The sequence below is a fragment of the Vulpes lagopus genome, chromosome 12 (assembly GCF_018345385.1).
Source record: "Vulpes lagopus strain Blue_001 chromosome 12, ASM1834538v1, whole genome shotgun sequence".
NCBI classification, from domain to species: Eukaryota; Metazoa; Chordata; class Mammalia; order Carnivora; family Canidae; genus Vulpes; species Vulpes lagopus.
Genome location: NC_054835.1, coordinates 59,662,433 through 59,690,429, shown reverse-complemented (window position 1 = coordinate 59,690,429; position 27,997 = coordinate 59,662,433). Strand labels below are relative to the sequence as shown.

Here is a 27,997-nt window from a genome sequence, read left to right as displayed (position 1 = left end):
AGAAAAGGAGAACCCCAGGGACGCCTGACAGGTGACAGGAAGTGCAGTGGAGTCACACGGAACCTTCACAACCGAAGGGGGACCGTGGTGGGGCGAGGACCAGTGGGACACAGGCCATAGGACGGGCCTCGGCCCAGCCGGATGCTCAGGGCAGCGGCAGATCCGCGGGGAGCCTCTGCTGGGTGCCCTGCCAGCGCCCCATCAGGGACGGGATGTCCCACGGCTCCAGGTGTCTCTCGCCAGCCTCTGCTGCATGGGGCTCCTCACCCCCGGCGTGGCCCCCTCCCCCGGTAACCAGCCTGCCATGAACCCCCGGCTGGCCCCTCCTGCAGCCCCCCAGGTCCTCTTCCTGCCTCGCCTCCCCGGCCGCGCGTGCTCTCCTCAGCAAGTGTCTGTGGGCAGGTGCGCCATGACGTCAGCAGGGGGTTCGGGGACCCCAGCGGGATCCTCACACTGTGGTCAGCGGGGGGTGTTGGGGACGCCAGCAGGATCCTCACACTGGTCAACGGGGCGGGTTGGGGCTCCCAATGGGACCCTCACGCTGTGGTCACTGGCTGTCACCCTGGGGCGGCCAGACCTGAGCAGGTGACCCCAAGCCCCACCCCGGGTGCCAGCAGGGGGCAGCACAGGCTGTGGCTGTGGCTGTGGCTGCGGCCACCGCCTCGGGGCTCTGGGTGGGTCCTCCCAGGGGGGCACACTGGGGACTCGCAGGAGGAGGGCAGTGAGGTGAGGAGCAGGCCAGGGTGAGGGGTCGGGGGGCTTCCCGCTGTGGTCTGCACATCCGCCTGGACCCCCCGCCCCGCGAGCACGCCCCGGTCCTCACTGACCCACTGTGACCCCTGCTGGGGGGTTTCGGGACCCGGGCCAGGGGAGCAGCTTGGATGGGCGCCTCCCTTCAGGCTCTAGGGCACGTGACCCCCGGGGTCCGCGTCTCCCCCTGGGCTCTCCCCTCTGATGCCCTGGGTCACCCAGCTCACCCAGGAGGCACCGGCCGGGGTGGGGGTCCTCGGGGGCTGGGGAGCCGCAGACCTTGCCCTGGCATCCGACCTGCGTGGGGCAACGAGGGGGGGTAGCGGGAGGCCTGGAACCCCCTTGCTGGGCCGGAGGGCTGGGGGGCCTGCCCCCGGTGCTTGGGGCACTGCCTAGGACGCCGCCCCGGGAAGCCCCCCAGACCCCAGCGGCCGCCACCCCGCCCGCGGCCCCGGAGCCGCCAGGCCCGACGCAGGCTCAGTACTCCCAGAGCGCGAGCCCCGCGGGCGCGTCGGCGTCGGCCCGCAGCAGCCCCGAGGCGCCGCCGCGCAGGTACTTGCCGCCCCGGGCGCGGATGGCCAGGCGGCCCCGGCCGCGGAACTCGAACAGGAAGTCCTCGGGGCGCTCGCCGTCGCTGCGCACGCTGCCGTGGCTGCCCGTGTTCCAGAACCCGCCGCCGCGGCCTGGGGGCGAGGGCGGGTCGGCGGGGGCACCGGGCGGCCCCCCACCCCGCGCTCCCCCGCCGCCCCGGGGCCCACCTCGGATCTGGTAGGCGCCGTCGCTGAAGCTCAGGTGGAAGACGTCGTAGACCGAGCGGTTGGTGTCCAGCTGGTTGGAGCCGCGGCGGTGGCAGACGAAGCCATCGAGGCCCCGGAGCACGAGGATGGGCCGGTTGATGAGCTTGAGGATGAACTCCTCGTCCTCACCTGGGGGGTCGGGGTCGGGCCGCCGGCGGGGTTAGGGTGCGCGGTGGGGCCCGGGGCACAAAGGGCCGCGGCCGCCGGTGACCCAAGTCCCCGGTGCCCCTTCGCGGCGGTCGGTGCCCAGGGCTCCGGCTCCTCGCCGTCGGGAGCGGTTGCCCGGCGGAGGGGCCAGCTCTTAGAGGCAGGGTGTGGGCAGGCGCCGTCCCCCGGGAGAGGCCCGGCCCCGGGTCCCCAGGACACGTGGCGACTGCTCACCCACAAAATCACTGACGGCCGCCAGCTGTCCGTTCTTCTTCATGCACACGTAGCGCCCGTTACTGGCCTTGAGGGCCACCCGCCGGCCGCGCCACTCCACCTCAAACATGGTGTTGGCAGAGCTGGGAAGGTCAGGGTGAGGTCCCCTCAGGGCAGCAGGGGGTCGGGAGCCGAGGGCCAAGCTCCCCTCTCCCCCTCGGGTCCGGCACCGAGCCCAGCCTCCCGCTGGCCCGCACACCGCACCACCAATCAGAGCCCCCCTCGCCCCAGTGGGGGCTCTTTCCTGGCTGGACTGCTGCTGCGGTCCTCGGGGGTGGGGGGAGGGGGGACACTCACACCTGCGTGGCCGTGGCCTGGATGCCCCCGTGGGCGACCAGGGTCCAGTAGGCTCCGGTGCTGGAATAGAAGGTGCACTTCCCCGTGTCGCCGTCAATCTGCATCAGGAAGGTCTCGTGGTGCAGCTCTTCGTCCTGGTTGGCTGACACGTTGACCCCTGCGGGAGGAGACGCAGCCCCTCACGCCTCTCCCTGGGCGGGGCGGGGGCCAGAAAGATGGGGAGAGCAGGCTCTTGGGGCACCTGCCGGCAGAGGGGTCTCCTCCAGAGCCCTTTGGAGTCAAGGGGTGCCCGGGGGGGCTCAGCCGTTGAGCATGTGCCTTTGGCCCAGGACATGACCCCGGGGTCCCGGGATCAAGTCCCGCATCAGGCTCCCTGCACGGACCCGCCTCTCCCTCTGCCTGGGTCTCTACCTCTCTCCATGTCTCTCATGAATAAATACATAAAATACTTAAAAAAAAAAAAACCAAACCCTTTGGAGTTAAGATCTAGAAGGCGCTCCTCGGAGGCAGGAGCCACGGCCGGGCGGCCACACTGCAGCCCCGACACTGCGTTCCCTGCGGGCCTCGGCCTGACCCCCCGCAGCCCAGGAGCCAGGCCCCGCGGTGCCAGCAAATCCCCCGCTGTGCTAATCATCGGGTAATCTGCCTGCTGCTGCCCTGGCGCCCCAGGACCCACACCAGTGTCTATTTATAACCCCCTCCGAAGCCGCTGGGTGGGCACAGCCGGCTCCCTCATCTTCCCCCATCCACGGCCCAGGGCACAGGTCACCTCCGAGGCCTCCTCTTGTGTGCAGATGGCAGAGTGGGAGGAAAGGGAGCCCGAGGGTCCCCAGGAGGGCAGGGCGGCCTGCGCCGGAGGGGTGAGCCCTGCTGTCCTCCACCAGCCCCCGAGGCTGCTCCTCCCGGCCCGGGGCAGCGCCATCCCCGCCGTCCCATCAGCAGCCGGGATGCTTCGGTCACGTGATCGGCCCTGAGCTGGCGACCGTGTCCACCTGGGGCCCCACCACCCCCAGACTTCCACTTCTACGAAGCCCGGCAGTGGGTGCGGCAGGAAGAAGCCGACTGGTTCACGGGGGCAGCAAGAAAAGGTGGTGGGTGGAGAGAACAGAGAACCGGGGTGCTCCCAGACACCCGGTGGGGAGCAAGACGGCTTGGGGGCGGCCTGGCCAGCAAAATTGCTGATATCCGCAGAGCCCGCAGCTCCGCCTGCCTCCTCCCCCAAGACCCAGCCCAAGTCCTGCAGCTGTCGTCGCCAAGGCAACATCTGAACATGGGGGGGGCAGGTCACAGGCCCCGGGGTCATTGCACAGGGCCGAGCAGGCCAACGTGGGTGCCCCCGCCTCTACGGCAGAAGGCACTTCCTTAGCAGGGAAATGGCCCGTGGCAGAGACCGTCCGAGCAGGGCGGCACCCACCACCACCGTCCCCAGCAGCGCCACCGCGTCGCGCGCCACCTGAACCCGTACAAGTGCTTGCGTGCCCAGTGCCTCCCCCGAATCGCACGGTCGCCCGCGCTGTCCCGGCGAGCCAAGGCCGGGGCCTCCCGCAGGCCGGAGCGCGGTGTGGCTGGACCGGGAAGGACAAGGACTGATGGTCTCCGTCGGGGCCCAGGACCAGGCCGGGATCCACTCGGGCACTCGGGAGGTGTTTGCTGAACGCCTGTCGCTGCAGGACTGGCCTTGGGGGCCCCGGAGCCGCAGCGGGGCTGCCCCTCCCACATGCTCCTGGCTGGGCCCCTGCCAGCTGGACTCGCGGTGGCCGTGGGCCAGGTCAGGGCGTGCCGGGCCACTCCCGGGTCTGTGTGCCCAGGTGGGGGCAGCTAGGGGCCACCCCGGGACCTCAGGTTCACCTCGGGGGCGTGTGGTCACGTATGGGGGCTCCTGGTCACATGAGGCGGGGCTGACGCGGAGCTGCACCCGCCAGGCAGCGACAGCGCCTTCCACCAGGAAGCCAGGCCCCGGGCGAGGCCACCAGCCTGGAGGGACCTCCAGGTCCCTCCTGGTTGGACGAGGATCCCCACCGGTCAGGCACGGAGGGCTCTGAGTCAGGGCCGCAGCCCAGGGCCAGTGTGCTCGGGCCCCCCCTTCCTGTAAAGTTCAGAAGACGGAGCAGACGAGAAGGGGAGCAGGGGGCAGCGCAGCGGGGGCACAGCCCCCCCACCCCCCGCAGCCCCGGCCTCGCCCGCCTCCCGCGGGGCGCCCCCGCCCCCAGGGCCCGGTACCTTGCCGCACCGACACGTAGCGGCGGTTGGCGGCCAGCAGCACCACCTGCGGGTGACTCTCCTCCAGGTCGAAGAGCTCGTCCTTGCCCGGCCGCGTGTTGCGCCCCGCCCTGAGCGAGCCGGCGGGCCCCGCGGGCGCCAGGTAGCGGCCGTCGCAGTCCTTGAAGGCCAGTTTGCCCGCCTTGAACTCGAGCGTGTAGCGCGCACTGGCCTCGGGCTCCCACACCAGGCGGCCGTCGCTGCGCAGGTAGCGGCTGTCACAGGACTTGAGGCAGTACTGGCGGTTCTGGAAGATGAGGGTGATGAGCGCGTCCACGCCCCACGGGGTGTTGCTGTCGGCCGCCATCTCGTCCTCCCGCGGGCACAGGTGCACGTAGCGCCGGCGGCTCACGCTCAGCAGGTGCGCCTGCGGGTGGATGGCCAGGTGCACGGTCCACAGCTCGGCCGCGGAGATGGCCGTGGCGAAGCAGGACAGCCGGTCCTCGGTGCCGCCGAAGAAGCGGCCGTGCGGCTCGGACCGCAGCACCCAGCGCCCGTCGGGCTGCGGCAGGACCAGGAAGCGGCAGTCGCGGCCCGGCCGCTCGGCCTCGCAGGCCACGCGCCCGTCCTCCTCGGCGGACAGGTAGCGGCCCAGGTGGCTGCTGCGGAGCAGCACGGCGCTGCCGTGGCCCGGGTCCGGCTCCAGCACCCACATCTGCTTCCTCTTGAGGCTGGGCGCCGAGGCGTTGACCTTGAAGCCGAAGCTCTCGGCGGTCAGGTAGCGGTCGGCGTCGTTGACGAGGCCGAACTGGATCTTCAGCACCTGGTGCAGCCCGTTGGTGGGCATCTTCGGGCCCGGCCCCGCGCCCCCCGAGCGGCCCGGGAGGCTCTCCGCGCGTCCCCCGGACGCCCCGCCGGCCTCATGGACCTGCCGCCCTCTGGCCGCCGCGGCGAGGGCGAGTGGGAGGTGGATCCGCTGCGCCGGCTTCGGGACGCGGCTGCCTTTTGTTGCCTCAGCTTGGATCTCAGCCACCCGTGGACTGCGGGCCTGGCCGGGCCCGGGGGTGGGAGCTCCGCCCGCGGCCTGACCGCCTCCCCGCTGTGCGCCGGCGGCCCCCAGGCCCTCCCGCCCCGGCCGCGGGCTCGCCCCTCCTCGCCGTCCAGGGGCCGACGCGGCTCCCGCTCCCCAGCCCAGCTCCTTCTGGTGGAAAACTCGCGGTGAGGCCGCAACCCGATCGCAGCCCTCCACCCTCGGCGGCCGCCAGATCCTCGGCCAGATCCAGTTACCGCTTCTCTGATTCCTGGTGCCAGGAGCCCGGCAAGGCCCCCCAACCCAGGCAGCCCCGAGCTCACGTCACCGACGTCCTCCCGGGCCGCTCCGGGGCCGCAGCCCGCCACCCGGCCCGACACCCCTCCCCGGGCGGCCTGGGCGGAGCGATGGCAGGTGGGGGTCGGTGCCAGAGACAGCAGGCGCGCCCAGGCGTCCCCATCCCGCACTCGTGGCGCCCAGACCCCAGCCAGGGTGCAGGCGGCGTGGGGAGGCCGTCGGTGGGCCCAGGAGGGGGCCCGGTTGGCCCAACGCGGAGCCGGTGACGTCCGCCTCGGGGACCACGCGGAGGGGAGGCGGCGCGGGCGCAGAGCAGGGCCGTCCTGCAGGCAGCGGGACCCCGGGGCAGAGGACCCGGGTGTGAGCACCTCGAGGCCCACGCGCTGCTCCCTGCGCCGTGGCTGAGCTGCGGTGGGGCCAGCCTTGCTGCGAGACCCGGGGACCCCTGACTGAGTTGGCGTTGCTGGGCAACTGGTCTGATGTGCAGGGTCTCTATGGGGTCTGGCCCCCGGGGGTGTGGGGGCAAAGGCCTGTCAGCGGGCAGGTGGGCCCCAGCCTTGGAGAGGCGGGAAGCTGGCCACCCCTGACCCCAGCCCCCGGGACCCCCAGGTGACACCCCTGCCCTGAGCCCGAGGGGGCCATCTTCGGGGACCTGCAGGGGGCCTGCTGGGCCGCACCCGGCCTGTCTGTCTCCTGCACCTGCCTCAGGGGCTGGGAGCCAACTCGTGCAACCAGAGCCGCCCGGCCTGGGCCCGGGCCAGCCTCGGTGTCCTCTTCCTTATCCAAGTGTGTGACCCTCAGGCCTCCCTGGGGAATGGGCCCGGGGCCACGGGCACTTCCAGCCTCATGGCCCCTTGATGCGGCAGGCAGCAGCACGCCAGCCCTCCCGGGGCCGTGGGGGTCCAGCTGCCTGCGAGGGCCGGGCCCAGGGGGCGGGCAGGGCAGACACTGGAGACCAAGGGACCTGTCCCCTCCCTGGGGCCCAAGTGGGATCCAGGAGACAGACCCGGCACCAGTCCCCACAACAGCCTGGTGCCCGCTGCGGGTTGGTCCGGCGGGGCCGGTCTTGGCGCCCCCGACAGCATCGTCCATCTCTGCGACCCACACAGGTCGGTGGGGCGCCCACGGTGTGCCTGGCTGGGCTGTGTGCGGGAGATGCGTGTGGGGTAGCACCCCCTCCCCAGAGCGAGCACCCGTGCTGAGTCCTCCACGTCTCGGCCCCGATGCCAGGGAAGAGTCCCTGGTTGGGGAGTAGGAACCATGATGCTGTCCACACCTGTTTCTCGCTGGGTCTCACTTCCTGCCACCCCGCAGAGTTGCAGGAACACGCGTGGAGCAGGTGCCCAATGGCAATGCTCAGTTGGCCCATGCATGGGCCCTTGGGCCTGCGGGGCAGCTGTGCCCACGGTCACCCCAACTCCCAGCCAGGCTCTGAGGGAGCCCGGGATGCCCGATCAGCGTGAAGGCCTCATTAGCGCCTGACTGGTGCTGGCAGGGTGCTCGCGGGCATCACGTGCCCAGTGGGAGGAAGCCCAGCTGCCAGGCGCTAAGTGGGCCTGGCTCCAGGCAGCGTCTTGGTGGCCGAGCCAGAAGAGGCCGTGGTCTCTCGGCTCTGGGGCCCCAGAGCCCCAGGTGGGCACGGGGTGGGGCTGTGAGCCAAGGGGTGACCTCGCAGGCCCCAAGGGAGACTCTGAGGGGTGGGCCGCCCAGCCCAGGCTTCCTTGGAGGGAGGAGTTTGCACGGATTGCCCCCCACTCCCTCTCAGGAGCCAAGCCCCGAGCCCAGATGCCTGCCAGGGGGCGTGGTTCCTTCCCAGATCCCCCGCATGGCCCTGGCGCACAGTAGGCACCGCGAATGTTTGGGAGGGAGGCTCTGGTTCCCGTGTGACGCACTGAGCCTCTGCAGGGGGGAAGGCGGGGTGCCCGGCAGCGCGGGGCGTGTGCACAGGTGAACACGGACGGGGTGGGACACACTGCGCCGTGGTCCGGGCTGGGCCGGCGCTGGCCCTGCAGATGCTTCCCTGGATCCCAGCCTCACAGCCCACGCACGGCTGCCCAGCAGGGTGGTCAGGGCAGGGCCCGGCACAGCGCAAGGGAATCCGATTCAGGGCTGTGTCTTCAGGCAGCAGGGAGCCCTCCTCTCGCGGGCACACGTGCCCCTGCCATGGGGGGTCCACACAGCCACCCACGGTGGGCACCGAGGCCTGCGGCCTGCCCAGGAAGCCCTCGGGGGCACCCAAAGGTGCCCACTTACCTCTGAGCCTGGCCTCCTGGGGGATGGGGGTGTACCCCGGGTGTGTCCAGAGCCCTGGGCTGTCATCTGCCACCACGGGACAAGGCCTGAGCACGGGGGTCGGGCTGCCCGATGCACCAACTTAAATATGTGACATGAGGAGAGATGCCTTTCCTTCTCAGGCACTGAGATGTCATCGGGCAAGTGGCACCCCCGGACCCCCAGGTCAGGGAGCGGCCGGCTGCAGATGCCGGCAGGAGCTGGGCCTCGGAGGCGGAGGTGGCTTCAGCTCCCCGCAGCTCCAGCAGACAAGGTGGGGCAGACGCGTGGCCTCCTGGGCCTCCGAGTGAGGTCAGCCGCCGCCAGGAAGCCCCCAGCCCCCTGGCACCCACCCTGGAGCTCTCGGGAGACTGTCCCCTCCCTGGGATGGGGGGGAATGGGCAGGCCTGGCCACCCACAGGGCTCCCCCCTCCCGTCAGGCCCCTGGTGGGGGTGGCTACGGGGACCGGACTCCCAGTCCCACATATCTAGACCACTGGCCTTGGCCGCTGCAGCCCAGCCTGGGCTCCTGCCAGCGCACGGCGTGCTGCCATGGTGACTGGCGCGTGTACCAGGCTGGGTGCCCGGGCAACGCTGCCGCTGGTGGCGTGAGCTGGCACTGGCCCCACATGTGTACAGGCTGGGGGAGGGGGTGGCTCCCCACTTCGGCTGGCCTGGAGCCCTGGAAACTGGGACGCGGCCCAGGACGGAGGGGCCTCCCCAGGCCACACCTGTCCCAGACCCACGTCCTGGCTCCGGCTCGAGCAGTGCCAGCTGGGCCCTTGCCTGCAGGCCGGCGGGTCTCTGGGAATCACTTCACACGAGGAAATCCCAAGGCCCAGCCCGCTTCCTGGGCCCCGCTCCCCGCACCTCTGTCCCACTCTGCCCAGGCACTGTGTGCCCCACACCCCCGGGGCCCGGCCGCTCTGGCCAGCCCCCGTGGGGGCCTCTGCTGTCCCCGTGGGCCCGTCCCCGGGGCGAGGCAAGGCTCTCCTGCTGGCCGGGACCTGCGGGGCCCAAGGCCCTGGTTTCCAAGCTCCCAGGCCCAGCATCTGTCCCCGGGGTCCAGCCGGGCCGGCGCCCAGGGCCCAGGCCCCTGCGCTGCTCCTGCAAACAGGCCCGGGGCTTGGCTGCCTCATGATTTTTTCATGGCCGAGCTCCTCGGCCACTCTGAAGTTCCGTTTACACAGGCAGGCGGGGCCTGGGTTGGTTTACGGGAGTCTCCAGGCGGTTTAGGGTGACAGGAGCCCTTCTGCAGGGCCGCAGGGAGAGGGCAATGTTGGAATGAAGAGTGTGGGGAGGGGGCTCCGGCGGCCTGGCTCTGCCGCCTGCTGCACGGAAATCCAGCCCCTGCCTCTCCCCTTCCCCCCCACCGCCCCTACCCCCCAGGACCACCGCCCCTACCCCCCAGGACCCCTCTCTTCCTTCACCGACCCTGCCCCACTCCATCCGCCACCCCGCAAGGCAGGGCGGCTCACTGAAGTGCTCTCCTGCAGGGCGCTCCCTTCCCCTCCCCCTGGGGTGCAGAGCTGCTGGCTGGGGAGGCCCCCTGGGTGCTGTGGCGGGGGCGGGGGGGGGGTGAAGCTGGTGCAGTCTCCTGGCTCCTGGCTCTCCTAAAATCAGGAAGTCCTGGGGGGGGGGTTGGGGGCCAGGGAAGAGACAGAGGGACCAAGGCCTTTCGGGGCCACGGCAGGGCTGAAAGTCCCTGAAGAGGCCACGTGGGCAGGACTGGGCATCCCGGCCGCCCAGTGCCCTGCGACCACTGCGGTCTTCGGCACCCAGGCCCCAGGGCCTTTGCATATCTCTGGAACAAGAGGGGAGCATTCACAGGAGTATCTGAGAGCAAGTCCTCGGCTGCATGGGGCTCAGATTCAGGACCCAGTCGACTCCGAGACACTAGACGGCTCTTTACTGTCCACCTGGGCTTCCAGACACACCTGGCACGGACAGTCGGGGGCCCAGTGCTCTGTGGGTGCCCAGGGCAGCCTCTGCGCCCCCCAGCACTTTCACGTGCAACCGTGCACACACACGCACACATGCACCGTGCTGCACCCACGCACAGAGCCCCAGCCTGCCACGAGGGGACCAGGCCCGCACGCCAGCCATCACGGGTGCACGCTAAGTATCCACGGCGTGCCCGGGACCTTGCCTGACATCCCAAAAGGACTTCCGGGACAAAACGGGAATGGGCATTTCCTGTCCCACAGTGGGAAAGGCGGCTCCCTTTGTCGGGCGGCGCCCCAGGCACAGCACCAGGCCTGGTCTGCTTCCCGGGAAATCCGTGCACCCCTGGGTGCTGCCCCGCGTGGCGGGCGACAGAGAGAGGAGCCCGGGAGTGTAGCCTGTGATGTGCCTGACGCCCGAATGACAGAGGTGGCCCTGCATGGGGACAGCCGCGGTCATCGACATGCAGACCGTCCTGAGGTGAGCCGCGTCCTGCTCACGTTAAATCGGACGACGGGGGCCGTAGTTACCATGTAGGTCGGTGCCCCTGTTCTCACGCCGAGCTCCGAAGGGGTGAAGGGCGGAACGTCTGGAACCAACTCCCAAGCAGTTCACGAGTGAACAGACAGATAAAAAAAACAATAAGACAAGTGTGGTAAACGTTAGAAAGTAAGTTTGAAATTATCCCCAAACAAAAAGGGTTACAAGCTATAATAACTAGGATAAGAAATTCCGCTGCAGGGTCAGAAGTCGTCAAGGATCTCAGGAAGCTGGGGGAAAAGGGTCACAGAAACAGCGATATTAAAGGTCTTGCGCAGGAGAGAGGACACCCCGTTATCAGAAATCCCAAACCACAAAACTGAAAAAAAAAAAAACCAGAAAAGAAATTATGAAAGAAAGAATGCAAGAAATTTCCCAAGAGCTGGAGGATACTGTGTGCCCAGGGCCTGGAAGCGGTGGGGCCAAGCCGGGACCTCAGCCACAGCGCAGCCAGAAACGGAGAGAAAAGCCTAAAACCTCAGAGAAGCGCGAAACAATCCTGGCCGATAGATCGGGACTCAGATGACACCCATTTCCCCAAAACAACAGTCTAAGCAAGAGACGGAGTCAAACCTTCAAAATCCAGGGCACATTCTCCACACGGAATTCCCCCCCAGCCCCCCCCCCAGGTAGGGTCAACCTCAGGCAGGTGCAGATACCAGAACTCAAGACCCTACAGACCCCTGCCAGCCCCTCCCCAGCTGGGTGCCCACCAAGGGTCAAGTGTCAAGTGGGGCCTGGCGAGGGGGTCTGGGAAGGCACTCAGCATAGCTACCCCTAAGGTCGCTCTGGGTGCCAAGGGGTAGGGCCGCTCCCAGTGCACCCCCACAGTCCCCAGGGGGCACATGTGTTGGGCCAGCCCACCTGTCACCCAGGGAGGTGGACGGAGAGCATCACCTGTCCTTCCCCAGAATGACCTGACCCCTCCACTCCACCTTCAGGGCCACCTCTGCTCCCCCACCCCACCCCAGGCCACTCTGGGGCTCCTCCTGCCCCGGGGTGGCACTCCAGCTCCCCCTGCCGCCCTCCTGGGGCTAGCCCTGCTGCTCACCCCCCGGGGGCTGCCCCTGGGAGAGTGGAATAAAGCCACCCCCTCTGCCCCCGCCATGGCCTCCCATAGCTAGTGGGGTACCGAGCCAGCCCACCGCCCCAGTCCGAGCCCCGCCTCTCCTGCTGTGGGACCTGGAACCTGCCTCAGCCTCGGAGCCCCCTCCCGTCTCTGCATTGGTTGTCAAGGGCATCTGCCCGGGGCGCCAAGTGTGCAAATAACCCAGCGTGCCCAGGGCAGAGGGGCAGCTGGGAGGCCGCACCCCCAGCCCCTGGGCACGGGGGCCAGGTGTGCGTGGGCTTTTGGGCCCCTCTGGGGCTGCTGTCTGCCCTGGGCGGGGGGAGCCTGGCTATCGTCGTGGGCTGGCCCCGCCCGGCTGAGTCAGGGCCCTGGCGCGCCCCTTCCGCTGCCGGGTGCTGGCTGACCCCAATGCCACCTCTCCCTGCGTCAGCCGGGCTGAGGTCACCAGCCACTCCCGGTACTCTCTGGCCAGAGAGTGCGGAGCCTCCCCGACCGGGGCAGTGGCTGTGACCCCCACCCCCCGCGCTGGGGCCGGGAGGGCGGCGCAGACAGGTGCGGGCCGGGCTCCTCGCCCAGCGCCGCTGGCGGGGCCCACCTGGCGGCCCACCTGGGCATAGCACCGGCCGCCGGGAGCGGGACGCCCCCTCCTGGCCCGGGCCTTGAAGCTCGCTGCCCCCGGGGACCGGGGACCCAGAGGTGCGTCCCCGGGCCCGGGGTCCGAGGATGCAGGTGGAGGGTGCGGTGGGCGGGGGGGCCCTGCGCTAACTGCTCGCCTCCCGCAGACCCGGCCGACCGGGCAGGTGAGGGCGCCCCGGGCCCGGGCTCAGTGTGCGCTGCCGCTGCCGGTCCGGGGTCACTAACGCGGACCTCCCGGGGGCGGGGGCGGGGGCGAGGACGTGCGGCCTGGGCGCCCCCCCACCACATAGGGACACGTGGCCCCGGGAGCGCCCCGCGCTCCGCACCTGCGGCGGGTGGGCGGGGCCTCGCGTAGCCACGCCCACCCACACCCGGCCCCGCCCCTTTCCCGGGAAGCCCGGGCCCTTGACCCGCCTGGAGCTCCGGCTGACCCCGGCCCGGCCCGGCTCCCTCCGCTCCGCCCACCCCAGCTGCAGCCCTCGGGGCCGGGGCGGAGGACGGGGCGCCCGGAGCGGTGATCTCCTGCCCACGACCCGCCCTGATGCTAGTCCTGGGGGTGGGGACACCTGCTGCGCGGGGCCCTGACCTCGTGGAGGTCAGGGGAGAGGGACTAGCCCCCCACCCCCGCCGCAGCACCGGCCCCCGCACCCTATGAGCCTCGGGGGCGGCACGTTCTAGGGGCAGTCAGACCTTGGGGCTCCCCGCCTTCTCAGTCCAAGGACATATCCCCCCTTTTGCACACTGGAGTCAGGGTAGGGGGACAGCCCCGCCCGCCCCTCCCAGAATCCCAGAAATTCCTCCAGAGCTGGGAGCCCCTCCCTCTTCATGCCTCCTGCGCCCTGCGGGTACCGGGCCCTGTTCCAGTCACAGGGGCACCAGCTTCAGCACCGTGCCCTGGGGACCTAGGCTCTGCTGCAGAGGGTGGGGACAGGGGGAATCACCAGTACTCAGGTAGGCGGTGGGGGGACTGGGCCTGAGGCCCGCGCACAGCCTGGAGGTGGGCAGCGAAGAGGTGGAATTAGCCTAGAAGAGGAAGAGCCAGGCACTGGCTTGGGTCACAGGGCAAGAGATGCAGCAGGTGACAGGTGGGGTCGGGCAGTGCCCCCTGCGACCACCTCCGGCAGCAGGGCGGGGGCTCCGTTTCTGCGTCCAGGCAGTGGCTGGCACAGGGAGCAGGGGCCAGACTTGCAGCATCAGTTGTGGGGAAGCAGGAGGCTGGACGGACATCACAGCAGGTCGGGGATGCACCCAGAGTGCTGCTGCCAGCCTGGCACCCCAGTTTCTGGCTTTAGCCACGTGCAGAGGTGGGGCCCTGTTGTGAAGCCACGGGAGGCCTGGACGCCTGGGTCTCATCCTTGGTTTCCTGTCGCAGTCTCGGGGTAAAGATCGCGAGAGTAGGAACTACGTGCGGGTGAGAAAGTGGTGACCCCTGGGGAGGTGGCTGTTGGGGGGCCCAGCCGCATCCCCAACATAATCATCCTTGGCAGCGTGCACAGCAAAGGTGTGAGCAGACAGCCTGACTGCTACGGGGCCACCGTCTGGGGTCCCACACCCCCGCCCTGTGGCACAGGGAGCGCCCCCACCCACTCTGTCTACTGAGTTCACGGGGAAGCGAGGCCTGGAAACGTGCCCTGGAAGCAAAGCGAGGAGCCAGCTGCTCCATCACAGGCCACTGCTCCCAGGAATCCTGGGCCTGACACGCAGAAGCGCTTGGTGAGTTCTTGACCGAGAACTGAACATGTAGGGGCGTGGAAGCCAGAGGCAGGGAAGACAGCAGTGAGGGCCTGGGGGGCGAGGGTGGCGGGGGGTTCACGAGGCCACCCAATGGCCTCCTGTCCCTAGACCTGTCGTCCAGCCGCAGAGCCTCTGCTGGGCCTCCTAACCTTCCCGTCACTGGCCCACTTCTTTATGGAAACTGACGCACGGGAAGGCCACAGGGGCACACGGCTGAGCCTGGCCCAGAACCCAGGTCCTGACTCAGCTCACTGCTCTTCCAGGGGCCTCCTTGGTTCCTGCTCCACCAGGATGAAACTACGCGATAAACTGCAGCCTGGAACCCTGCTCTGCTGGAACAGCAGGACGCAGGGGAGGGGCCAGGGACTCCTGGCCCGGGTGTCTGTGCTCCTGATCCCCACACTGGGAGCCTGTTTCTCCACCTGTGAAACGGCATAGTTCTGTGGCACGTTCTGGGCAGCCAGAGCAGGGCAGCACACGCAGAGGCCTGGCCCAGGGCTTCCTGGCGTGGGACAAGGTGGCAGTGATGAGCCTGCACAGCCCGCTCCACTCCCACGGGCGCACCTGACCAAATGACCAGCCGGCCACCGTGAGGCCTCACAGGGGGGCTAGAGCCCCAACTTCCAGGCATGCCTCGGTGTGCACAGCGCTGGCGGGCGAACGAGCCCCCCTGGGCACCAGTCCAGACGAAGTATGTGGCTCTGACTTCCCCTCTGACTTGAATCTGGCGGCCAGCAGGCCAAGCCAGCAGGAACCTGGCCTCGCCCAGGGCAGCCCTTGGGACCTCGTTCCAGACAGACAGCACCGCTCAAGCCCACCTGCCCACCTCCGCTCCCCCGGGAGCCTGCCCAGCGCCTGCCCAGCGCCTGCCCAGCGCCCGCAGATGGCTTTACACGGCAGAAGCACCATCTTCTACTTGGTCTGTGCACAGGTCTGGGAGGATGAGACAGTGACCTAAAGATAGAGAAACTGGTTTTCCTTGCATTTTCTAAAACCAAGTTTTTATTATGAGTCAATTTTAGATTTACAGAAAAGTGGCAAAGACTGAGCTTTGCTGTAGGCTCCCCACTCTGTTTCCCCTAACGTGACAACTTACACAGGCGTGGTGCAGCTGTCACCGAGATGAACTCTGGCACCCGGCGTTAAACTCCAGACTTGTCCTCGGACTTCACCGCTGCTTCTGCTGCCGTCCCCGTTCTCTGCTCCAGGATCCAAGCCCGGATCCCACGTTGCACTTGCACGGAGCAGGAAAGGCATTCCCGGCAGGTGGAATGGCAGGGCAAAGACTAGGAGCAGTGGCCCATTAGAAGGTTGCCCACCCTGTGTGCTGGGGGTGGGAGCCAAGCAGGGGTGACTGAGTGTGAGTGTGTGTGTGCCTGCACGCGCGCCCGCGTGGGGCGGGGGGGGGGGGGTGCTGCAGGCCAGGCTCCCAGGCACAGAAGTCCTGGGGAGCATCCCTGGAGCGGAAGCAGGGATGTCGCCGGCTGGTGCAGGGTTGCCAGGCAGCGCCCGGGCCAGGAGCGCTAAGTCTCAGCCCCATTACTTGCCAGGTGGCGCCAGCTCCTGCCCCTATTTTCTCAGCCATCGCGGGCACCGGAGATACAACGAGATGCAGCACAGTCACAGTAAATCCCCCAAAGCCTGCAATGGGGTAGAAAAAAGCCACATTTCTCTGAGGCCCGGGTTTCCGTCCTCCCGGCGGGAAGGACGCGGGGCTTCTGGGCAGGGGCGCGGCCCGCAGCCTCCCGCTCCCGCAGCCTCCCGCGTCCTCGCGGCCCCTCCCCAGGGGCGCCGGGCGGGGTGGGGCGGCCCCGAGGTGACCTTGGGAGGCCTCGCGCTGCCCACGTGCCCACTTGCCGAACCGAAAGCTCCCCCCGGCCCCCCGCCCCGCCCCGCCCCCGCCGGGCCTGCGGGCCCGGTTCTACCTGGAGCCGGGCGCCCCCGCGTCCTCCGGGTGCTCCGGGTCCTCCCAGGGGCGCGGCCGGGCCTGCGGGGTCGCGGGGAGCCGGGGGCGGGGGCGCCGCCCGCCGCCGCGCCCCTTTGTTCCGCCGCCCAATCGGCGGCCTCCTTGACTAAATAAGGCGAGGAGCGCGCCCGGGCCCCCCGTCCGTTATTCCACCCCCGCGGCCGGTGACTCAGGGCCGGCGGCGGGCGGGGACGGGGCTGCCGGGCCGCGGCTTCCCGGGGCGGGCGGGCGGGCGGGGCTCCGCGGGGCCGAGATCGCCTAATATGGCCGCGCGGCGCCGCGGTCCCCCCCCCCCCCCCCCGCACACCTGCGGCCGCACCTGGCGCCCCCCGCCGGCGACACCCGCGGAAGGGGAAGGAGCGCGGCGCCGCGGGGGGCGGGCTGCGGGCCGCCCCGTGACCTCCGCGACCCCGCGGCCGGGCGCGGGCGGCTGCAAGGTGCGGGGGGCGGGGCCGCGGCGTTCCCAGAAGCGGCCTCCCCGGCAAGCCCCAGACAAAGGAGGGCGCGGGGCGGCCGGGGCTGCAGGGGCAGGTGCCCGCAGCCTGCGCGGGCCGGGGTGGGCGGACACCTCGGGGCCCCCAGGTGGAAGCCACCCTCGTGTGACCAACATCCCCACCTGGGGCCGGGCTGAGGGCGGGAGCGGGCGCCGGCGCCCACGGGTCTCACGGAGCCAGACCGGCCCCCACCCGCACCCCCACCCCCACCCCCACCCGCGGCCGAGCCCTCGGCGGGTGCCCTGCGCCCCTGCGGAGCTCGGGGAGTCGGCGCCCAGCTGGGCCTAGGGGCGCGCGTGGCCACAGACCAGGCCTTGGCGACTGGGGGGCTGCCCAGGTGCGCGGGCAGCTGCTTGGCCTCTGCGCCCGCAGCTCACCTCGCGGGGCTCCCGGGGAGCCGGCCCCGCCCCCCGCATCAGACCCCCCCTGGGTCTAGCCGAGCGCCCCCAGGCCCTGCCTCACTCTGCCCGCCCGCGACCCCCACCCCACGCCTCCTCTGAACGTTTAATTCCACGTTGAGCACTTCCAAAAGCCTAGAAATCAGCCCAAAGAAATCCTAGGCTTTGGTTCCCCTCCGGGCGTAAGGAAAACACTGGCGCCAGCAGGTGAGGACAGGACCCTGCTGGCCGTGACGGGTCTCCGAGCTCGGGGTCCTGGGGGAAGGGGCAGCCGGGGCGTGGCGGCCTGTGGCGACCGGGGAGCAGGGGGCGGCCCGCCCCAGGGCTCAGCGAACCCCTCCCACCCTGGGGGCTCTCCGTGGCACCGCGAGCGGAGCAGAGGCTGCCCCCCAGCTCCCGCCCGCACTGCACCGGCCGGGCAGTCGCAACCCCCCTGCCTGCCTCAGTTTCCCTGTACTGCTCACAGTGGGTGGGGGTGGCCCTAAAGCCCGAGGGCGCCCCGCTGCAGGGACAATCGGGCCCGAGGTTTGAGAGGCGGGAGCCTCCGTCCGTCCCCGCACCAACGGGGACCCCAGGCAGGGCGCCCCCTCCTCCGGGAGGACGCCGGGGGACAGGTGGCTCAGCCCTCGCCACGGAGACGGGGACACGGGGTCACGGGACCCCCGCCCCTCCCCCAGCCCGGCGCCGGCCTCGGCAGCGCACGCCCCTTGCGGAGCCTCAGGGTGCAGCGCGCAGGGGGCGCGCGGGGGCAAAGCGCCCCCCCCGCACGGGGCCAGGCGGCGGGGACACACCCCGGCTCGGGGCGCGGCCGAGCCCTGGGCCAGGCAGTTTCGGGGCGCAGCCCGGCCCTCCCCCACGGCGCAGCAGTCCCGGGGCGGGGCCGCCGCTCGGCCCCGCAGCGCAGCCCGCGACCCCCGGGGGGCGCCCCCGGCCCTGCCCGCGCGCGGGTCCGTGCGGGGTCTCGCGCGCGGGGTCCGGAGCGCGCGGGGGCGGCGCGGGCGGGGCCGTTGGGGGCGGCGCGGGCGGGGGGCGGGGCCGGGCGCGGGGCCCCACGTGTCCCGGCCGGGCCAGCCAATGGGCGCCCGGCGTTCGGCAAGATCGCCATATATGGGCATGTTCTGGGGCCGCGCGCGCCGCCGGCCCGCGCGCGCGTCCCGCTCCGCTTAAATAGCGGCGGGGGAGGCCGCGCTCGGTCTCACTCGCCGCAGCCGGCCCGCGCTCCGCGTCCTCCCGCCGCTCGACCTCCGCGTCCGCGACCACCGCCTCCGCCGGTAAGAGGCCGGCTGCGCGCCCCGGGGCCTGCCGCCTGCCCCCCGCCCCGGCCCCGGCCCCGGCCCCGGCCCGCACACGCCTCCCGCCCGCGGCTCCCGGGCCGGCGGCCTGGGCCTGAGTCCGGGCCTGGGCCTGGGCCGGGGCGCGGCGGGGAGCTGGGGGGGGCCGGGGCGGGGCCGGCCGCAGTGCGGAGAGCTCGGCCGCGCCGCCGCCCGCGAGTGGGGGGCGCCCCGGAGACGCCGGGCCGGGTTCCGGGCGGTGCGCGCCCTGCGGGGTCGGGGGCGGCGGGGGGCGGCGGGGGCAGGCGGCCCGGGCCCGGCGTGACTCGCTCGCGTCCCCGCGCAGATCGCCATGGAAGAGGAGATCGCCGCGCTCGTCATCGACAATGGCTCCGGCATGTGCAAGGCGGGCTTCGCCGGGGATGACGCCCCCCGAGCCGTGTTCCCGTCCATCGTCGGGCGACCCCGGCACCAGGGCGTGATGGTGGGCATGGGCCAGAAGGACTCCTACGTGGGCGACGAGGCCCAGAGCAAGCGGGGCATCCTGACCCTCAAGTACCCCATCGAGCACGGCATCGTCACCAACTGGGACGACATGGAGAAGATCTGGCACCACACCTTCTACAACGAGCTGCGCGTGGCCCCCGAGGAGCACCCCGTGCTGCTGACCGAGGCCCCCCTGAACCCCAAGGCCAACCGTGAGAAGATGACTCAGGTAGGCCCTGCCCCATGCGACCGACTCCCCATCTGTTTTCGTTAAGCCATGTTGTGCTCAGCTTTATTTTCTGAAATTCAAGTATTTCTTTCGATATTTCCAGGGTTCTGTTGTTCCTCTCCTGGCATTTCCTTCCTGAAGTCTCAAGGTTTCTTATTTGTGTTTCTGCCTGCAACCTTTTCTTTTTCTCTACACATCACATTTGTGGCATGCCAGCATGCAGTGTGTGAGCATGGGGTGGCTCCGCGTCTCTGCCTCTGACTCAGGAGCCTGTTGCCTTTTCTCCAGATCATGTTCGAGACGTTCAACACCCCAGCCATGTACGTGGCCATCCAGGCCGTGCTGTCCCTGTACGCCTCTGGCCGCACCACTGGTATTGTCATGGACTCTGGGGATGGCGTCACCCACACTGTGCCCATCTACGAGGGGTACGCCTTGCCCCACGCCATCCTGCGTCTGGACCTGGCTGGCCGGGACCTGACCGACTACCTCATGAAGATCCTCACGGAGCGTGGCTACAGCTTCACCACCACTGCCGAGCGGGAGATCGTGCGTGACATCAAGGAGAAGCTCTGCTACGTCGCCCTGGACTTCGAGCAGGAGATGGCCACGGCCGCGTCCTCGTCCTCCCTGGAGAAGAGCTACGAGCTGCCCGACGGGCAGGTGATCACCATCGGCAACGAGCGGTTCCGCTGCCCAGAGGCGCTCTTCCAGCCTTCTTTCCTGGGTAGGTGTGGGGCGGCTTGAGTCTCGCCGAGGCTGTGAGGGCTGTGCCTGCGCCGTCTGGGGCCCCCGAAGGGGCGTGTGCCCTCTAAGGGAGAGCTTTGTCTCCTAGGTATGGAGTCCTGCGGCATCCACGAGACCACCTTCAACTCCATCATGAAGTGTGACGTGGACATCCGGAAGGACCTTTACGCCAACACCGTGCTGTCTGGCGGGACCACCATGTACCCCGGCATCGCCGACAGGATGCAGAAGGAGATCACAGCCCTGGCCCCCAGCACGATGAAGATCAAGGTGAGTCCATCGGGGCGGCGGCGGGCTGGGGCTCCGAGGCCTCGCCGTGAGGGCGGTGCCGTGAGCTAAAAGCCGCGTTCTTGTTTTTCCAGATCATTGCTCCTCCCGAACGCAAGTACTCTGTGTGGATCGGAGGCTCCATCCTGGCCTCACTGTCCACCTTCCAGCAGATGTGGATCAGCAAGCAGGAGTACGACGAGTCGGGCCCCTCCATCATCCACCGCAAATGCTTCTAAATGGACTGCGAGCAGATGCGTAGCATTTGCTGCATGAGTGAATTCCGAAGTATAAATTTGCCCTGGCAAATGTATACACCTCATGCTAGCCTCATGAAACTGGAATAAGCCTTTGAAAAGAAATTTGTCCTTGAAGCTTGTATCTGATATCAGCACTGGATTGTAGAACTTGTTGCTGATCTTGACCTTGTATCCAAGTTAACTGTTCCCTTGGTATATGTTTAATACCCTGTACATATCTTTGATTTAAACCCTTAGCACATGCGGCTCGGTCACTTCACGGCTGAGGTTGAGAACATGTTTATGGGAGAGAAATCCACTGATTTGGAGAATCCACAAGACCATCGGGTTCTTGATCTGTGCAGGGTATTCACGCGTAAGAGCCGCCTATTCCAGGATTTCTCTAGAGGCTGGCAAGAGTCTGAACCAGTTGTCATTTCTGTCTTGCCGGTCTAACAGGGTTGGGAAGGTCCGAGCCTTAGGACCCACTTTCCTGTCTTACCCGATGTTTTCCTGCCAGAACACCGTGGGTGGTTAATTGCCTTGAGTTGGAAAACGGTTTGCATTTACAACTGTAAATTTATTCATCCTTTTAATTTATGTAAGGTTTTTTGTACACAATTCTCAATTCTTTAAGAGATGACAACAAATTTTGGTTTTCTACTGTCATGTGAGAACATTAGGCCCCAGCAACGCGTCATTGTGTGAGGAAAATAAAGTGCTGCAGTAACGTGCGGTGGCTTCTGTCTGGGGGGAGTGGAGGGTGGGGTCTGGGGACAGTCTAGAGGACGGGGGAGCCCCTCATGTTGGGGGCTTTTGTATAGAGGGGACCCTGTGAACTGCCCACCTGAGTTGAGGGCGGCCCGCAGATCCCTGTCTGGGGCATCTTGGATGATCAGGGCGCAGGTTCCCTCCATGTGCTGAGGGGAGGGTCGCTTTCCTTCCAGGAGCCCCAGGAGGGGCCCGGAAGTTCATGAAATCACTGGCTCCCTGGCCCAAGAGACTGGTCACGGATGATGTGAAAGTGCCCAACTTCCTTTGGAGGCATCGAGTGTGCTGCACGTTTTCCCTTGGCCTCCGTACTTCTAGTGGCAGATCTGAGCCTTAGGCTTTTTCAAGTATTTATGTGCAGGTTGGGACAAAAAAGGTTTTCCTTAGTTTTTTTGAGAAGGTGCATTTTGTGGGGTTGGGTTGAGGAGAGGGAGAGAGGCTTAAGCCTAAGCGGTGGGGCTGGAACTCGACCTTGAGAATCCTGACCTGAGTAAAACTTCAGCCGTGTTCTAGGCTGAGCCACCCAGGCTCTTGAAGGAAGTAAGATTTCTTAACTTGATTGAGAGCTTAGGAATTTGGAAGGACTTCCTTGAAATGGTTAGGGCGCCTACTGGCTGGTGGACCATTTTTCCCTGTGCTGCAGGAGAAGCACATTTCATCAGTGGGGGGCAGGGGTGGGCTCCAGGTCGGTTGGTTGGGGAGGCGGCTCTAAGGTCTGGAGCAGGGCACCCAACAGCACATGGTCCTCCCGGGGCCCAGGCCTTCCTCCCGCTGTTCCCTCCTCTGACCACCCATGGGAAGGACTTTCTCACCCTGGGCAGCTTTCCACTTGGGGGCTAGGTCTAACCCTCAGGGTGCACGGACCCCGGGAGCGGAGCAGAGGGCTCCCCGTGTGTCGGGGAGAAGAGCGAGGGAGGAGAACCTTCTACTCCTCTACTCGGCATGTCAGGCCCCAGACAGGCGCCCGGGGAGGAGAGGTGGCTTCTCCCCACGGATGTGAGGACGCAGTGCGGCCCCCCACACCTGAGCCAGCAAACCACCCTGGTCAGCGTTTCTCTCTGTAGCCCTGAGTCCACCAACATGCTAAGCTTTGAGGAAGGAGATGGGGCTCGAGATGACATGGAAGTCCATCTGCTCAAAGCCAAGCAAGAAAGGGATAGTTTCAGCCTCCACAAAAGAAAAAGGGGGCTCTCTTCAAGGGAGAACGTCATCAACAACGTCAACAGACAGGCACTTGGGACGCGCATCTTCCAGGTGGAGAGAGAACCAGGGCTTCTCTCCAGACGACGCATGGAGCTGCGAACCAGGGAGACAAAGGAAAATCTGCAGGCGAGTGAGGGAAAGGATCCGAGTGGACGCCTCCCAGAAGATGAAACCTCAGATGCTAACATCAGCCTAAATACCATTCGATTTAACGAATGGAAGCTTCTGGACGGATGTGTCCTTGGAGAAGCATCTCGTACACCCGGGCACTCAGTGCACCCCTGAAAGGCTCACCTTCCCCAGGGCCGCCCTGGTGTCCTGCCCTTGCGGCGGAGGGGAAGGGCTCCGAGGGGAGCAGGAGGCTCGCGGGCGCCCCGGCTTTCTGCCTCGTGAGGAGCGTCCACACGCCCACCGGATGCTCGGTAACTGCTCCAGCCTGGAGTCGATGTCCCCAGAAAGATGGGGGTCGCGTTTACTGGATGCAGTTCCAAGTCCAAGGTCCTTTGTCTCAAACAGCCAGTGTTTTAGCAGAGGACAGAGACCATGTCAGGGATTCGCACTGGAGACGCTGGTGTCCCGCAAGTGACAGGCTGTGGCCTGCAGGACCTTGTCCGGTCGCAGGTCCCTAACATCCGTGGCTCTGGGAAGCGTGGGAGCCTCCGCCGCTGCCCACGGAGCTCCCAGGGCCTCCCACAGCTGTGCAGGCCTGCAGCCCCAGCCCCGACCGCGGCCTCCAGGAGTTCCTTGGCGCAGGAAGCCGCCCCTCCCTTGCAGCTCCCTGCGGGGGCCTCCTCAGTGTGCCCGGGGTGCACGATTCCTTGAGGGTCATCCTACATTTGCAGGAGGCTGCCCCCCCTCTGGAGACGGTTACACCTCCCACCCCAGCTATTGCGGGTTTGGCCACGGGACCCATGTTAGACAATGAAATGGCTTTAGGAGCTCTAGGAACCAGTGCGGGCGGCCTTGCTCTCTTTCCCCGGTTCTGGGGCCACAGTATTCCAGAGAGAGTCTTCTCCCTCCATCTGGAAGCTGGAGAGATGCCATCAGAGCCAACCTGGGTGGCTTTGGGGTGGACATATGGGGTGGACGAGAAAGAAATCCTTATTGCTAGCAGCCAGCGAGATTGAGGGTCACTCCTTACGCAGCTTAACCAAGCCTCTGCTGCCTGATGCAGCAGCATAGTGAATCTGTGTGAGTGGCACCCTCTGGAGCTGTGCCGCGTACCACCTGCGTGCGCGTCGTGCTGTCCCTGCACAGCCCAGCCTGCCACCGTGCTCCATCCCACCAGTTCGGTGCCTGTGCTATTTGTTGCCCTCCCTTGTCTCTAGGATTCATGGCTGGATCAACCTATCCATCTTTTTTTTTTTTATTTTTAAAGATTTTATTTATTCTTGAGAGATAGAAGGAGAGACAGAGCCAGAGACACAGGCAGAGGGAGAAGCAGGCTCCATGCACCGGGAGCCCGACGTGGGATTCGATCCCGGGTCTCCAGGACCGCGCCCTGGGCCAAAGGCAGGCGCCAGAACGCTGCGCCACCCAGGGATCCCCCATCTTTTTTTTTTTAATTCTACTTTTCTTTATTTTTAATTTTTATTTATTTATGATAGTCACAGAGAGAGAGAGAGAGAAGCAGAGACATAGGCAGAGGGAGAAACAGGCTCCACGCACCGGGAGCCCAACGTGGGATTCGATCCTGGGTCTCCAGGATCACGCTCTGGGCCAAAAGCAGGCACCAAACCGCTGCACCACCCAGGGATCCCAACCTATCCATCTTAAAAAAAAAATTGTGGTAAGATAAACAAGACATAAAATGTATCCTTTTTAGGGGGCACCTGAGTGGCTCAGTGGTTGAGCATCTGCCCTCAGCCCAGGGTGTGATCCTGGGGTCCCGGGATCAAGTCCTGCATCGCGCTCTCTGCAGAGAGCCTGCTTCTTCCTCTGCCTGTGTCTCTGACTCTCTCTCTGTGTCTTTCATGAATAAATAAATAAATAAATAAATAAATAAATAAATAAATAAATATTTTTTTTAATGGTGCTGGAAACTGGGTTGTCCACACGTACAAGACTGAAGCTGGACCCCCACCTCACACCACATGCAAACATAGGCTCGGTACTGAGCAAGAACGGAGCCTAAGACCTAGGAAACCATGGAAGGAGAGCTCCACGACGCTGGACTCGGCAGGGATTCCCTGGGGGTGACACCAAAGTCACAAGGTGGCAAAAGAAAAAAAGACCAAAAGGACCTCATGAAAATTCTACACTTTTGTGCATCGAAAGACACAGTCGATGGCTCTGAGGACTCTGGGACCTCGGGTGAGTGGAATCACCTGCCTACCTCACTGAGCACAGCGTCCCCGGGTTTGTCTGTGGTGCCGCGGGTGTCAGGATGTCCTTCCGTGGATCAAACCCTGTTGACACGAGACTGTGTTTCATCTGTTCATCCGCAGCGGCCACGTAGCTGCTCCCACGTCCGGCTCCCGTGAATCGTGCGGTCGTGAGCATGGGTGCACGAGTGTCCCCTAGGGGCCCGCTCCCCGTGGGGCACAAGCGGGGAGGCGCGACACAGGATCCCGCCGTAGTCCTCACCCCCGAGCCCCCTCCCGGTGGGCCGGCCCTTGCCGCTTCCGCTCTGGCCCCGGCGGTGGGCCGCAGGCTCTCTGAGGGCAGGGCTGTGGGCTCACCAGGGTGTCGCCCTCTCAGGCAGGGCCCCCTGGCACCCGCAGGTGCCCTGGACCTGCCGGGGACTCGGGCCCTGCCTCCAGGGCAGTAAAACCAAGCACTCGGAAGGCACTTAAGCTGCGAATTCAGGGAGCGGAGCGGAGACCGGCCTTGGGCCGGCGCGGGTGGCGCTGCGGCCTCGAGCGCGCGGTTGGCATCCAGGGCCAGCGCCACCGGCTGAGCCCGCGTACGGGACTTCGCCTGCAGGGCGTGACCTCCAGGACCTCCGGCCGGTTGCTGGAGGCCAGGCGGGGTGAGGGCCAGCGCCCCGGACACGGGCAGTTCTGTCTCCGCCGACCCGGCTGCGCCCCACGCGCCCAGAGCCCTTCGCTCCCTGCCCCCCAGCAGAGCCCGGGCACGGCTGTGCCGCCCGCCCCGAGGGGGCTCTCGGGCGAGCAGGACGGAAGGGCCGCTCCGGCCTCCTGCTGTGGCGCCTCACGCCGCCGGCTGCCCCTGACATCCTGTCATCCGGGGTCTGTCCCTGCTCGGGCCTGCGCGGGGGCCCACTGCTGCGGATCGGAGCCTCCCCCGCACCCCGCCGAGCTCTGCACCCCGCTCCCTGGGCTCCCAGCAGCCAGCTCCGTCTGGTCCCCTGGCTGGGGAAGGCCCCGAGGGCCACTCGGGAGCCCCTGCCAGGCCCCTGCGCCCTCCCCGCGCTGCGCCCCCCGTCCTGATCACACGTGCTTTTCGTCGCCCCAGGGCTGCTGGACGGCGGCCGTCGGGGGCACCGGGCCGTCGGGGGCACCGGGCCTGGACCGGGCCGAAGCCTCGCCCCGGCGGGAACAGGACCCACCGGCCCGCAGCAGCTCCCCCCGCGGAGTGTGAGGCGGGCACAGGCATGAAAGTGTTTGTGAATCACTAAGTGCCCCAAACACACGCGTGGCGATCGCGGAAGGGACGGCGGCAAAGACGCCTGAAGTGGGGTCTGAGAAGGGAGGAGCCGGCCGAGGACCTGCACGGGGGGGCTCGTGGGGCTGCAGGAGGAGGGGTGCCCCTGCCCGCCCCTGCCCCCCTCCTGAGGGAACTGGCTGCCCTCTCCCCAGCCAGCTCTCAGCCCCGCGCCTTGGGGTGGCCTGCTGCCGGAGGGGGGGGGCACCCACTTTCCCAGGCCGCGCCGCGCCCGCCGAGGGAGGTGTCAGTGATGCAGCTCCTGGGGGACGTCGTCGCGGCGGAGAGCGGGCCAGGCTGCCGTGGGCACGTGAACGCGGAGGCCGCCCTGGAAATCTGGGTTCCAGCCGCGCGGCCAGCCTTAGGGGGTGCGTGTCCCGCTCACAGACGCGCTCGCTCCCGAACCACGGCCTAACCCGAGCCGCGTGGACCCGGCCTCCGCTCGCACCGCCCCGATCTGTGGACGGGGCTGCGGGGGTCCCGGGCCGGCGGCGTCAGAGGCAAAGGGCAGGCCCGCTGGCCCCGGGGGTGGCGCCCCAGCTACTGTCTCCCCGAGTCACAGCGTCACCCGTGATGTCCAGGAGCGCCCCGAGTCCTCAGGACGGGCTCGGGGACGGTGAGGACGGCGCTCCTCCCGGTGTCCACACGGCCGTGAGAAGTGGGGCACGGCCCGGGCCCCCGGAGATGAGGGCTGAGGAGTAGGGGCTCTGGTGAACCCCCCGGGACTGGTCTTCCCCACAGCAGAGCTGAGGGCTGAGGGTAAGCTGGGATGCGGTGGGGGGGGCACTAGAGGGAGCCCCGCGTCTGACACCCACACTCGGGGCCCCGGGGGGGATGCAGCTGTCCTGCGGGCAGGGGTTCCTGAGGGCCTTGGGGGCCACCCCAGGGGCTGGACCCTGCCCGGGTGAAGCCGCAGCCATGCCGAGGGCCCGGGCCGGCCCAGCGTCCCGCCCCTGCCACCCTCCCCGCCGTCCTTTCTGGAAAGACCCCTGAGGAGTAGGCGCCTGGTCCCTGCCCAGCAGCCGGCTCTGCCCAGGGGCGTAGAGGCCGAGGCAGCGGCATTGGGATGTCCCGTCCCCCCACCCCGGGGCCAGGAGGGAGGCTCGAGCCGCGTGGCTCCCCCAGGACACGAGGGGCGACCTGCCTCCCCTGCTCGGTTGAAGAGGCAGGAGGCCCCGTAATTCTCGGTGGCTCTCTGTGACCGCCACGCGGCCCACTGCGGCTGGCCTCCGAGGAGCCTCCGTCCCGCTCCTGAGGGGAGACCCCGCGATGTCAGAGGCCTCCGCTCCCGCCCCGAGGACCCCGCCTCCGGGGTCAGACACGTGGCTCTGTGTTCAGGGAATAACACATTGGGGGGGGGGGGTCCGTGGTGGAGCATCTGACCTCAGCCCAGGGCGTGACCCCGGGGTCCCGGGATCGAGTCCCAGGTTGGACTCCTGCATGGAGCCTGCTTGTCCCTCTGCCTGTGTCTGCCCCTGTCTGTGTGTCTCATGAATAGATAAAATCTTTAAAAAAATAAAATCTTTAAAAAAGAAATAACGCATCGTGTCTGTGTGTAAAGGTGAAGCACTTGGAAATATATTTTTTAAGATTTAATTTATTTATTCATGAGAGACACAGACCCAGGCAGAGGGAGGAGCGGGCCCCATGCAGGGAGCCTGATGTGGGACCCGATCCCGGGACCCTGGGGTCACGCCCTGGGCCAAGGCAGGGGCTCAACCGCTGAGCCCCCCACGCGCCCCAAGCACTTGGGAAGTATAAAGGAGAAGTGGTCGAGAGTATCGCCGAGTAAGCACGAGGAGAGCTCGCGAGCCGCTGTTTCCTGTGCCTTGAAGAGGAAAAGACACACTCATGCGCTCATGCGGGTGTTCGATGCCCCCCCCCCCCCCGCCCTGCCCCCAGCGATGCCCATTGTCCGCTTCTTTCTCTTCCTCCCCTCCCTCCCTCCCTCCCTCCCTCCCTCCCTCCTTCCCTCCCTTCCCTCCCTCCCTCCTTCCCTCCCTTCCCTCCCTCCCTCCTTCCCTCCCTTCCATCCTTCATTTTCTTTCCTTTTTAATTTTTAATTTTTTTCTTCATTTTCTTTTTAATCAACTTTCAATCTTAGTTTCGGATTCCCAGAACTCGGGGGGTCACGGCTGTCCCGAGTCTCCATCCGCCCCGCCCCGCGTCTCCCGCCCTCCCCACGGATTATCGGAATCCGGGACCAGCACAGGCTCCCTGTGGTTAACCAAAGTCCACACTCTGTTCAGGTTTCCTTGGTTCCTGTCACACCCTCTCTCTGCCCGGAAAGTCACATTTCCCCGACGCCTCTGGGCCGTGCTGGCTCCCCCGTCCTT

The 27,997-nt window shown here is 67.3% G+C and overlaps 3 protein-coding genes across 3 annotated transcripts; 1 reads left to right on the top strand and 2 right to left on the bottom strand.

Annotated features, from left to right (window-relative positions):
- Positions 1-616: 616 nt before the first annotated feature.
- Positions 617-5,310, bottom strand: FSCN2 (fascin actin-bundling protein 2, retinal). The gene is made up of 5 exons (XM_041726302.1): positions 4,485-5,310; positions 2,265-2,421; positions 1,929-2,050; positions 1,509-1,676; positions 617-1,433 (listed from the first exon to the last, which is right to left on the bottom strand). The coding sequence occupies exons 1-5, from the start codon at positions 5,308-5,310 to the stop codon at positions 1,228-1,230; spliced, it is 1,479 nt and encodes a 492-aa protein (XP_041582236.1). The 3' UTR covers positions 617-1,227.
- A 4,645-nt stretch (positions 5,311-9,955) lies between these two features.
- On the bottom strand, positions 9,956-18,467 carry LOC121474033 (translation initiation factor IF-2-like). The gene is made up of 5 exons (XM_041726863.1): positions 18,444-18,467; positions 18,042-18,246; positions 15,910-16,611; positions 15,528-15,625; positions 9,956-10,775 (listed from the first exon to the last, which is right to left on the bottom strand). Exons 1-5 carry the CDS (start codon positions 18,465-18,467, stop codon positions 10,749-10,751), a joined length of 1,056 nt encoding a protein of 351 aa, XP_041582797.1. The 3' UTR covers positions 9,956-10,748.
- On the top strand, positions 17,964-20,811 carry ACTG1 (actin gamma 1). Its single transcript, XM_041726081.1, has 5 exons — positions 17,964-18,113; positions 18,460-18,828; positions 19,117-19,555; positions 19,664-19,845; positions 19,938-20,811. The coding sequence occupies exons 2-5, from the start codon at positions 18,466-18,468 to the stop codon at positions 20,079-20,081; spliced, it is 1,128 nt and encodes a 375-aa protein (XP_041582015.1). The 5' UTR covers positions 17,964-18,113; positions 18,460-18,465; the 3' UTR covers positions 20,082-20,811.
- Positions 20,812-27,997: the final 7,186 nt, after the last annotated feature.